Source organism: Callorhinchus milii, unplaced genomic scaffold (assembly GCF_018977255.1).
Source record: "Callorhinchus milii isolate IMCB2004 unplaced genomic scaffold, IMCB_Cmil_1.0 Scaffold4, whole genome shotgun sequence".
Taxonomy (NCBI): Eukaryota; Metazoa; Chordata; class Chondrichthyes; order Chimaeriformes; family Callorhinchidae; genus Callorhinchus; species Callorhinchus milii.
The window spans coordinates 79,954,650-79,967,644 of NW_024704745.1; the positions used below are offsets into that span (position 1 = coordinate 79,954,650).

General features: G+C 39.8%; 1 protein-coding gene across 1 annotated transcript in view; it reads right to left on the bottom strand.

Moving 5' to 3' along the window:
* Positions 1-12,995, bottom strand: part of prkx (protein kinase X-linked) — a 66,938-nt gene that overhangs the window by 9,280 nt on the left and 44,663 nt on the right. Inside the window, exons 5-6 of the mRNA XM_042334289.1 lie at positions 10,464-10,559; positions 7,972-8,029 (exon numbers count right to left, since the gene is read on the bottom strand). Coding sequence (XP_042190223.1) covers positions 7,972-8,029; positions 10,464-10,559 — 154 coding nt within the window. The remainder of the gene's footprint in view (positions 1-7,971; positions 8,030-10,463; positions 10,560-12,995) is intronic.

Here is a 12,995-nt window from a genome sequence, read left to right on the forward strand (position 1 = left end):
AAAGGCACGACCAAAGGGGAACATCTTGAGATAGACCTTAAAGGAGGGGACGGAAGGGGTGAGGGAAAGAGACTCGGGAATGGGAGTTCCACAGAGTGGCTGAAGACAGTATAAAAGGTCAGGTAAGGTCACTAAATATGGATTTAAAACCTACCCACCATCTTTAAGGGCAATTAATGACAGTAAGAATGGCCCATTATTCCAACAGAGAGCCTCGATCAAATAAGAGGAGGAAAAAACTTCAATTTGTGATTCTGGTTTGAATGTTCTCGATGCATCAACTGATGATCCACAAGGGAAACTATTACAGTAATCCTTGCATTTGATACAGCGCCTAATCACATCGATGAGACGTCTCAAAGCGCTTCACAGAATATACTGTAAAGTGAATTGACTGTAAATTTTATGTGAAACTGATGAATTTTCTTATGATAAACTTTCCAATTGTGTCTTATTATTTTTTCTTAAATAAAACATACAAAATTCAGTTGTACACAATCTTGATTTGCACTCATTGTAACAAATCCACAGAACAGGAATCCACCATACAACATAAACAACTACTTCAAAATAAATTGTTTAAAATGTAATTTTGAATACATTTACCCAATCTCTCCAAACTGGTTCACATTTCTCAGTTATGTATTCCTATAATTTCCTCAAATTACAATTGTTATGAAATTTGTTGAATGGAGAAAAAAATGCTTTCAGAAACAAAAGACCCTTTAAGTCCCAGAAAACTGAAGAACAGAGCCTTGATCATTCATGACAGACCAATTACAATGACAAGAAGCAGATGGATTCTGAAGATTTCCTCAAGAACTTTTACTGCTGCAGTGCACACATTTTATGATTTGCCTAATTAAATGGATTCTACGAGTGTTCCACTGATAAGTCATGCAAACACTATTCAAAAATATTACAACAAATGACGTTTAAACAGCACCTTCCACGTCGGGAGGATGTCCCAAGGCACTGGACAGTCAAAGATTTGGACCCGAGCTGGGGGTTGGGATCAGGAGGGTTGAAGGGCAGGGAGGGTGTGGGTAAGAGGGTGGCAAAAGACGTGGTCAAAGAGGAGGGAGGGTCTTGAGAAAAAAATATCTAGTGGTGCGCAAGATTCCGAGGACCGTGACTTATTTACCCAAACAATACATTTACGGAGTTGGCAGCAGAACGATAAGTCAAAGAGATAGAAAACCATAAAGAGAGACACACACGCATACATACAAAAATGCATTGGGTCTATTATAATGTGATTGTTTGGGTGCATAAAATGCGAATGCGACCCGGTGTTGTTATAGAATATTACAGCACAGAAGGAGACCATTTGGTCCACCGTGCCTGTGCCAGCTCTTTGGAAGAGCTACCAACTAGTCCCACTCCCCTGCTCTCTCCCCATATCCTTGCAAAATTTTCCTCTCCAACTACCTATTCAAATTCCCTTTTGAAAGTTCTTATTGAATCTGTTTCCACCGACCCTGTCAGGCTGTGCATTCCAGACCGTAACAACTCTCTGTGTTAAAAAAAAGTCTCATCTGCCTCCTGGTTCGTTTGCCAATTATATTAAATCTATGTGCCCTGGTAACTGACCCACCTCCCAGTGGAAGGAGTTTCTCCTTATCTACTGTATCAAAACCCTCATAATTTTGAACAACTCTATTAAATCTCCCTCTAACATTCTTTGCTATAAAGGTTATATTGGGTTGTGCTATTGCACTTCAAGGTCATGATCACCAGAGACATCATTGAGCTGTGCATGCGCTCAGAAAGCTGGCCGGCTCAGTTGCTTGGGTGATTGCTGCTGCCGCACATCAAGGCACCCGATAATAATTACAAATAAATAATTATAAATAATTATATTATATATTATTTATAATAATTATAATAGTTTGAATGCTATAACTATAATAATACACTTATAAATATAATAATCCAATTATTATAATCCGCTTATTATAATAATTATAATAATACGCTAATTATAATCCAGTCAGTATCAGAAGAAACACTCCATACTGAAGGTCCGTGGAATACCCATTATACTTGTAGCTTTAAAGACGTTGGACTTCACAAAGTTTGAGAGATTCAAAAAGAGATAGCGAACAGCTGGCAAATAATAATAATCTTTGCATCTGATAGTGACTTACCACGTCATCGAGACATCTCAAAGAGCTTCACAGAATATACTGTAAAGTGAATTGACTGTATTTTTATGGACGAAACGCAACAGTCAATTACACACAGCAAATAGTGGTACCTGATAATAATCCTTCAAGAAAAATAATAATAACTTGGTCACTTCAATCCACAACTGTTTGTGCGACGCTGCTGTGTGCAATTGGCTGCCGCATTTCACCCACAAAAAATACAGTCAATTCACTTTACAGTATATTCTGTGAAGCGCTTTGGGACGTCTGGGAGTCGTGAAAAGCACTATATCAAATGCAAGGATTATTATTATTATTATTATAAAGATCATTATTATTACTACAGGACTAATACAATACTAATAAACTTCTAATGGAAGAGTTTTTTAGTTAGTTTGCAGTTTTTTGGGAGGGCTTTTCAAACTTGGGATTTGTCAGCTACAAATTTTGCAAACCAAAGTCATAAATCAGAAATTGAAATGTATATAAATTCTGCTTCCTTTTTAATATCTACTAATTACAGTAGAACCCTATTGCAAGGCAGTAGTTGGGATCTATAAAATAACAACCCACCTTACAATAAGCATAATCACCAGTTAACACTTGCAACAAATCATGATACTGACAACAAGACCAACGATTTCACTGCACATGTACACACACACACACTGTGTGCAATGTGTTTTGGGCCACATTGTACTTCACATATTGTACTTCTTGAGTTGTTGCGCTTCAAAACAATTCAGGATTATTTTTGAAGAAGAATTTTTGATAAATAAATCCTCACCCCCATATTATAAGGTTGCTCATTAAAATGGGATTGCGCTGTATGTATTCACTGTAGGATCAGAGAAACGTTTCAATTTAGAAATGTTAGCTGGAGTATGGTTCTTCCAATCTTCTGTGAACTAAGCAAATTCTAGGTCCCCAGCCAAATGGGGATAGTGATCAATGATTTGCCTCACCTCTGTCATAATAGTCCCATAACAACCCTTGTATTTGATATAGTGCCTGATTGCGTCATTCAGATGTCTCACGGAATATACTGTAAAGTGAATTGACTGTTTATTTTGTGGGCGAAACACGACAGCCAATTGCGCACAGCAGCGTCCCACAAATAGTCATGGACTGAGTGACTAAATTATTATTTATTTTTTGAAGGGATTATTATACCCAGAAGGCGATCCACCAATGGACTAACAACCGGGTTCCTACTTCTGCTAGGCAAACAGAAATTGTGGGAGTACGGGAACTCGCTTAAGGTTTCTCTCTGCCCGGGAATCAAACCAAGATCCTCTCACTTGTGAGGCGAGTGCTCTAACCACTGAGCTACAGCACTCCACTCGTGACATTTTTAAACCAGCCACAAGATGCATGTTAAAACAGACTAGAATAAACTTGGCTTTCAATTTTCCTCCCACCCTATGGGGAAGCCCTTGTTGAGCAGTTCATTATGAGGGAATAGAGTATACAGGATTAATTTACCTTGTTCTCTTAAAACTGACCACAAGCCAAAAAAAGATATTTGTGAGCACAATGAAACCTTTCAAATATACAACAAAGAAAACTTAGTCCAGGCAGACTCTTTTTATCAGGAACACCACATTTAAGATGGCTCCTAGAAGTGAAGCTTATTCACAAGATAATTTTTTTGTGTGTTAACACTTTACAATGTTATAGAGATCAGACAGACATCTGAGCTTCATGTAAATGATTGTTTTTGTTAGCAGTCTGGTGCTGTTGGCTTTGAACTTTTTTTAAAATTGGCATGGCTCTGGGGAAAGAGCGGGGGGAGTGCAACTAGTTGGTAGCTCTTTCAAAGACCTAATGGCCTCCTTCTGTAGCATTCTCTGTTTCTATGTCAAATGTTCATGTAAGATTCAGAAAATACTGTGCACTTAAGATTCCATGCTTTTTTTTGTAACCATTTCTTACAGTCAATTCACTTTACAGTATATTCTGTAAAGCGCTTTGAGAAGTCTCAAAGCTGTATCAAATGCAAGGGTTGTCATTATTACTACATTAGGGCAACATATTAATAATGAATTTTATAAACGGGAAGATATCAGGAACCCTTTGGCATTTTGTCTGTCTGGGTTAACCAGGTTTTGTCCAAATTAACAAGCATATTAAAAACAGGTAAGAATACAAATTAATCAAGGCTGGGCATTTTGTTCCATTTTATAATGTAATAATAATAATCCTGGCATTTGATATAGTGCTTTTCAAGTCTTTGAGACGTCTCAAATCACTTCACATAATATACTGTAAAGTGAATTGACTGTATATTTGTGGGCGAAACGCAACACCCAATTGCGCACAGCAGCGTCCCACAAACAGTCTTGGATTGAAGTAACCAATTTTACGATTTTTTTTTCTTGAGGGATTATTATCAGGCATGTGGAGTAAGGAAACTTGTCTAAGGTTTTGCCCTGCTTGGAATTAAACCCAGGTCTCTCACTTGTGAGGTGAGTGCTCTAACCACTGAGCTACAGGATGCCACATTGACTGCTCCCTACACTGCGGAGGGAGAAAGGGGCAGAGCAAAGAATTCACTGTTCATAGTACAAAGAACAAAAACATAGACATAAGTGTCTAAAGTTAACCAAAGGCCTAATTAGCATTGTTCTTCTAAACGATTTGAAACTTATTGATTTAACAAATTGAAATGGTAGTAAAATTTGTTCACACTCTTCTAGTATAGAATATCTATAGTAAATCTATTTTAATGGAATTAGTGTTAACATATGGTATATTTTTGCTTCATGGGAGTTTTAGAGGAATTATCCATTGTTCCTCTGAATCTTATAACTTGGTTGATTGTGGCAAGTTGCCACTTAAGTAAAAACAAATGTTATGCAGGGCTTTCCTGCTGATAAATATAGCTCTCAAGAGCTTTGTCATTCAGTCATTTGACCACTGAACTACTTTATCTGAAACTCTGCTTTCTCTCATTAATCTTTTTCACATGAAGGCTGAGTTATGTGTGGAAAGTATGGAGCCAGTAAATCAGTAATATCCCTATTGTTCATTCAATTCTAAATGATTTACAGCTGCGACATGAACTGCAAATCTCTAAGACATAACGTATCAGTTTATATCAAACCTACACCATAAAGAACTCTATAATTACGGAATAAACTGCTAGGTCAGCTATATTTGTGGAATTTTATGCAGACCATTATTTCGCCAAACTCATTAATTGTGATCTGTTTTGGTTTGCTTATCACTTCTTGTTTCCTTTTAATTCATCCCAATAGAGACGGCCACTGATCCCATAAAATTACAACTGCATATTGTTTACCTTCCCTGATGCAGTGAAGCCAACTGAATTTACCACTTATGTTGCTATTTTACCATTGCTCATAAAGCGAGTCAGACCTTGCTTTGGAAAGTTGCAATTATAATTAAATGCTATGAATGCAATTTCATTTTTGTTTTGAAAAAGCGAGGTGTCTGGCGCATGCAGAAACTCATCACCTTGATTAAGAAAGAGTATCCAAACCAGACAGGGTTCCACATTTGCATGACATCTACACAAGGAAACTTCTCCCGCACTAGGCTCCATGACCCTATCACCCCCATCCTCTCTCGACTCCATTGGCTTCCCATCACACAGAGGATACAGTTCAAGATCTTGGTCCTCAACTTCAAAGCTCTCCGTGGTCTTGCTCTCCCCTACCTCTGCGACCTTCTAACCCCCTACCATCCTGCTCGCTCCCTCCATTCAGCGGGCTCCGGCCTGCTTCACGTCCCCCGCCTCGCCCACCCCACCATTGGCGGGCAGGCCTTCTGCCATTCTGCCCCCACCCTCCGGAAATCCATCCCGCAGTACCTCCGTCTCATCCCCTCCCTTGCCATCTTCAAGACCCATCTCAAATCCCTCCTCTTTGACCGTGCTTTCAATCTCCCTGATTCCCCCCCTCCCTCCACCCTGCCCGACCACGACCCCCAACTCGGGTCCGAAATTCTGTCTGTCCAGCACCTTGGGACGTCCTCTCAACGTGAAAAGCGCTTTACACATGTAATTTTGTTGTGGTTGTTGTTGCGGTAACTGGTGGTGTCTAACCAGCTAAAACTGCATAGCTTGCCATTGAGAGCATGAGAGTCTGGCAAGCTTCCCGCTGCTTGTCCAGCTGGAACCACTCTACCCGTTAGGGTTTTGGCTTGCAGGATTAACAGGAGCTGAGTGAGAAGAATCCCTGCTCCGAGTAACTCATCTATCCCTCCAAGTCCTGGGGATAGGTTAGCTGGTCCATCATCAGTAGTTCCCTAGAGTACTGTGGATCCGCTTGGCTCAGGAACCAGATCACCAAGAACACCACAGAGGGTTGACTTGATGCTGATATTCCGTTGCCAAACGCACTACCTTGAATCCAGCTGAGCTCCAGCTACTCAAACTCTTCTTCATTACATATTAAGTGGAATCCTAGACCTCATCAATCATCATCAAAGAAACTGTACCCAGGTAGACCTCAAGATAGTCATCCCATCCAGAGCCCTTTCCATTGCTACAGGAAATTACCACGTCTGACAATTAGTTTTCAGAAATTCAAACACAACAAAAACAAAATACTATGTTATCAAAGATAAGCAGCAGCTTGGTGCTATTAATGACTGTGCATCCATAAATTTTTACAAAAAATGACAAAAAGTAGAGTCTTGCAGCTCAGTGGTTAGAGCAGTCCTGCTTGCTCTTCCCATAACCTTTCATATTCATCTTTTGCAAACATCTGTCTAATCATTTTAAAAGAATTTATGGACTGATTCAACTCCAGACTTTGTGACAGAGAATTCTAATATAAATGATATTGAAAATTGGCAAAAGTCAACTTTTCCAATAGCGTCATGGGCTCTTCAATGTCTCCTCTTTATCTCCCCCACCACCTCTCCGCCCCAAACAGGCAAATGTAACCTCAATTTGATGTCTGATCTGAAGGACAGGTAAATGAGTCACAAAGTTTTATAAAAACAAGGCATTTTTTTAAAAAAAAATCATTTTTGGGAATGTGTGAAGATGACAATGTTTGGATGAGTTATTTTATTGAAGTATTTGCTCTTCTACATCTTTAGTATTGTTAGGTAACATCTCAAACACAATTGGAAAACCACTCATTAACATCTGTTTCAGCACTCCTTCCTCACTTAGACATCCTACTCTGGCCAAGTTCCCATTTCACTAAGCAGATTGATGTTTTCCTCACACACCAGAAAGCAACTTACAATACAAATTTACATTTATACATTGCAAAATTTATATTCATACATCTCTTTCATGTCGGGTAGACTTCCTAAGGTCTTTGACGGTCTTGGCTTGGGCTCTGAGCTGGTAGTGGGAGCTGAGGGTGCGGTTAGGGAAAGGGAAAGGTGACCGAAGGTGCGGTCAAAGAGGAAGATCTTGAGACAGATCTGAAAAGAGGTGAGGGAGGGGTGCAGAGGAACTCCGAAATGGGAGTCTTTAGATATACATTAGTGGTGGTCAACCTTTATGGTCGCCTGACAAAATACATTTTCTTGATTGAATATTTCTGAATTTATGAGATAAATCAATCAGGATTTTTTTTCAGAAAAAAATTAAAACACACAATCGATCGAATACGGACTTCCCTATACTTGTGCGAATGGTCGGGGGCCACTTCCAGTCACAGTTTGGCCACCACTAATATATATATACACTTCAGTAATTCATTCCTAAGCACATAAAAAATGATTTGTGCAATTCGCTTTGACAATTTCAAAAGACTGTAAAAAAAAAGAAATTGGTTATCTACGTAGGTACAAATATCTTACAGCTTTCAGCAAACCATCACTTTTTATTTACCTTCATATTTCCTAATCGTCTTGTCCGGTCAATAACCAGAAGTTTCTTTATGAGGTCTCTGAAACAATGAAGAACAGTCACAGGTAAGATATACGTATCATTCAGGAAAGGTCTCTGGATAACCATTAGGAGCCGGAGTTTTCTCCTCTCTAATCACGTGACACTGAAACTACTAGTACTGTAGTATGTATCCTAATTGCTGCACTGGTTGAGATCAGCTTCCTCAGCATAACCTTTAAGTCTGTATGACTAAGTGCTACTATTAATATAATAATCTTAGCATATGATATAGAGCCTTATCATGTCATTGAGACTTCTCAAAGGGCTCCACAGAATATATTGTAAAGTGTAGTGACTATCTTTTGTAGGCAAAACCCAGAGTCAATTGCGCACAGCAGTGCCCCACAAACAGTCGTGGATTGAGTGACTACATTTTTTTCTTTTGGGGAAGGATTATTATCCCTGGAAACCAATTCTACTTACTGCTAGGTAAACAGAGGTGCTAGAGTAAGAAAATTTCCCTAAGGTTTCGCCCCACCCGGGAATCAAACCTGGGTCTTCTCACTTGTGAGGCGAGCTCTCTAACCATACACTACTAAATGGTGCCTTTACCCGCTTGGTCATTTGGGGAAACAAAGCTGCAATTTTAACGTTATGTCACTATGTTTTCGATTCTTCACGAGGTGAAAGTGTCGTTTCCTACCTCCTTTGTCAAAATTCTTGTTTTCATATCACTCAGTTTGTCTTATCAGATGTGGGAATATAACCTAAATTTATTTAGCATCTCAGCACAGATATCACCTTCATCCCAGCTATCACACTGGTGAATTGATGGTGAATTTCCTCCTTGGCCAACATAAGGCACCCAAGATTGAACATAAACCAGATGTTGTAATAGAGACATGCTTACTTTCTTTGATATTTTGGTTATTTTTATTACTATTCAGCCTCCAATTCAATTTCTGCCAACTAATTCCATTGGAACATAGAGATTTAAAAAAAACTTCACAGTATCAACTGTGTTTGCCAAGCAATTGGGCTACCTGGTAAATAAATTACAGAACAGGAACAAATAAAACAGCAGGCACACATTCTTCTATTTTCAAGACTTAGCCAGGGCCGAAGTCTTCCAGGGCACTCACTGCTGATGACAGCACAGCCCAGCCTGGCTCATTGACAGGACATGGAAGGGCAGACTAGCCACTGGGGGCAGGGAGTCATCCGACTCAGCTCTTGTTAACCCTGCAAGTCAAAGCCCTAATGGATAGGGTGGTCCCAGCTGGACAAGCAGTGGGAAAGCTTGTCAGGCAGCAATATCAATGGCAAACTATGTGGGTTTAGCTGGTTAAGACTCCAGCAGTTCCCCAATGCACACTCTGGGATACCCAAGCCTTGGCTCTTGCCAACCTGCGCCTAATATAGGTTTGGGGGAAAACAGTGCAAGCTAAGCCTCAATCGTGCTGAGTGAGAACATTCATTCCATGGGTTAGGTACAGGGAATAAGATCCGGTTATTTGACAGTCCCAGTCGCTGCATAGCAGTTGTCTGAAATACACTTTTTACAGATTCAGAAAAGAGTACTGTAAAGAGACATTGTACAACAACTTGCATTTATATAGCGCCCTTCACGCAGGGTAACGTACCAGAGCACTTGACAGTGGCCGAGTCTGATTCCGAGCCAGCGAGAGAGGGAAGGTGATGATCATAAAGGAAGGTCTTTAGGCAGGATTTAACAGTGGGGATGAAGTGGGCAAGGCGGAGGGATTGAGGGAAAGAATTCCAGAGTTTCGGTGAATAATGGCAAAAGACACGGCCACCGATGGTGGAGTGGAGGGGACGAGAGAACAAACAGGAGGCAGCGGGTGGTGGAGTGGGGGAATAAGGCGATTGAGAGGTAGGGAGGTGCAACGGTACCAACGGATTTGAAAACGAGTGAGAGGATCTTGAAATCCATTAATAATAATAAACCTGGCAGTTGATACAGCGTCTGATCACGTTTTCGAGACGTCTCAAAGTACTTCACAGAATACACTGTAAAGTGAATTGACTGTATATTTTGTGGGTGAAACGGGACAGCCAATTGCACACAGTAGCGTCCCACAAACAGCTGTGGACTGAAGTGACTAATTTATTATTATTTCTTTTTGATTTTAAGAACATAGCTTGCAAAAACAAAATCTAGGACTAACAAGGAACTGAAAGGACAAGTAAGCACATCTGCTGCACAACAAGTTTAAATTACATTCAAACCCCTTCTCCTGTTCGCAATGAATTAACATTAGATAGGTTTCTAACAGCAATAAACTTGATAGTTGAACATGCTATTCACATAAAATTGGTGAGGTAATTTGTGTTTTTTCTTAGATATAATCATACTTGGTTCGAAGTGCTGCAGGGAATACACAGAAAGTAAGTTGAAGAATAATATTCAATATATACATCTCCATCTCATCAACCATTTCAGTATAGTACAGAGCTTAATTGAAACTTACTTCACATAGAAATCAAGATGCTTTGGGAATTCCAACTTTCCAGCAAGGATCTTTTGATAAATTCCAAAGGGGTTGTCATCAAAAAATGGTGGGTACCTGTAGAGCAGTCAGAGAAACAATGAATACAAAATAATAATCCTTCCTTACATCAGATGTAGCACTGTATCACGTCATTGAGACATCTCATAGCGCTTCACACAATGTATTGCAAAGTGATTTGACTTGTCTTTTTGGGGGTGAAACGCGGCAGCCAATTACCCACAGCAATCTCCCACAGACGGTCATAGAGTGAGCGACCAATTTTTGGGGGTTGGTGGTGGGGTGGGGGCAGGAGGGGATTTTATTAACTCCGGAAATCAACCTGCGAATCGACAAACTGGGTTCCTACTTATTATTAGGTAATTAACAACTTAAAAATTATGAAACATTTTTAGTCAACAAATATACATCTACATAATTTTGTAAAAATTTGTTTGGAGTAACAAGCGTTCAATACCACACAGACTGGACTATTAAACTGGTTACCATAGAAATGTACAGCCCATCGGAAGCCAGTTGGCTTATCATGCCTTCCTGTTGCAGGTACCAGTAAATGAAAGCTATTAAAATTCACTTGTAAATTGAAACTGAACACAAAGAGGAGCATTTTGTCCACAAATTTACAACTTTGTAAATATCCTGCTACCTAGAACGATCTATAATTCTATATACCTTCTAATTACTGGAGAACATTCTCCAACCTTGTGACATGAAGTGTACTATAAACGGTTGGGATACGAAAAGTAAACTGAATTTTTGAGGATTGAATGACCAAAAGACTCATAAATATTAATGACCATACACTAAACAGCTCATGTGGCTCCAAACCAGTCTGCACCAATCTGTAAACCAAACCCATGATAGCATTCAAAAAGGGAATTGGATCAATATTTGAGAAGGGTATAGGGGAAGGCATAAATCTGGGACTAATCTGGTTTAGTGGTTAGAGCACTCGCCTCACAAAGCAGGAGGATCCGGGTTTGATTCCCGGGCAGGGAGAAATGTTAGGCAAGTTTCCTTACTCCTCACACCTCTGCGCCTTGGGATGTCCTCCTGATGTGAAAGGCACTATGCAAATGTAATTTTTCAGGGTAAGAATCCTCCCCCAAAAGAAACAAATATGCTCACTCAATCCACGACTGTTTTGTGGGGCACTGCTGTGCGCAATTGGCTCTGGGTTTTGCCTCCAAAAGAGAGTCACTACACTCTACAATACATTCAGTGAAGTGCTTTGAGACTCTGGTGGGACACTGCTGTGCGCAACTGGCTGCCGCATTTTGCCCACAAAATATACAGTCACTACACTTTACAGTATATTCGGTGAAGCGCTTTGAGATATCTCAACGATGTGATAAGGCGCTATATCAAATGCAAGGTTTATTATTATATTATTTCTAAAATTCAGACTTAATACGTAGCAATATTAGTCTTTACCTCCTATTTCACGTGTATTTGCAGTAAAAAAAATTATAGAAAGCTCACCCGAAATTTCAGTACAAAGATAATATGTAGAAAAATATAAAACAATGCGACACTGTGGAGGGGATTTTTTTTAATGTGTGAGTGTGTGTGGGTGGGTGTGGGGGGTGGGGGTGGTGGGAAGGGAGGGGGCAGAAAAGAAGCAATGCATCACATACTCACTAAAAGGGAGCTTCGATGCCAGACAGGAGAAAGGCCACAGGCAGAAGAAAAATTACTACACTGCAAATTGGCGAGGAACCAGCAGTCAATAGTGAAATGAAATTGCAGAGGTGAGTGGTTAAGTCTAGTCTGAATAGGATCAGCTGTTTCTACCCTTGAAAAAACAGTATTGTAATAAATCAAACTAGAAACTTCAATTCATTAGTTTCAGCATTGCAGTTCTGCAAAACAAAATGTACTAATACATTTAGGCAATATAGTAAAACTCGCATAAGTCTTATCTTAAGAAACAGAGCATCTCTCATCTTTTGGGACTAACACAAGCCTCCATTAGCTTTCAAAATTTAAATTATTTTACTTATTATTTTAATAATTTGGTCACTCAATCCTCGACTGTTTGTGGGACACCGCTGTGCACAATTGAAACGCAGGCAACGATGTCCTGACCCGTTAACATATGCGCCCTTACTGGCCGGCTGCATTGAATGGCGGGAAATGTAGTCTTGATCCATCGCCCCAACTGCAGAAAAGCTTAATTTCCTGCGATTCAATGCGATTCCAATGATGGTGAGTGCACAAGCGACGATGGGTCAAGATCTATTGAATCGCAGGAATCATAGTCTTGACCTGTCACCACATGCGCACTTACCAACTGCATTGAATTACAGATGCACAGTATAGATTATTGTTTAAATCAAATTTTATCCGATCTGTGCAAGTTTGCCTGTAACTCGGACTTCACGCCAGTCCATACTAAATGTTATTGCCCCGACTAATATGGTTTACTGTACAAGCAATGGGATTACTATGGTAACCGTAGCTCAATTCCCACTCAACGTTAAACAAATCTTT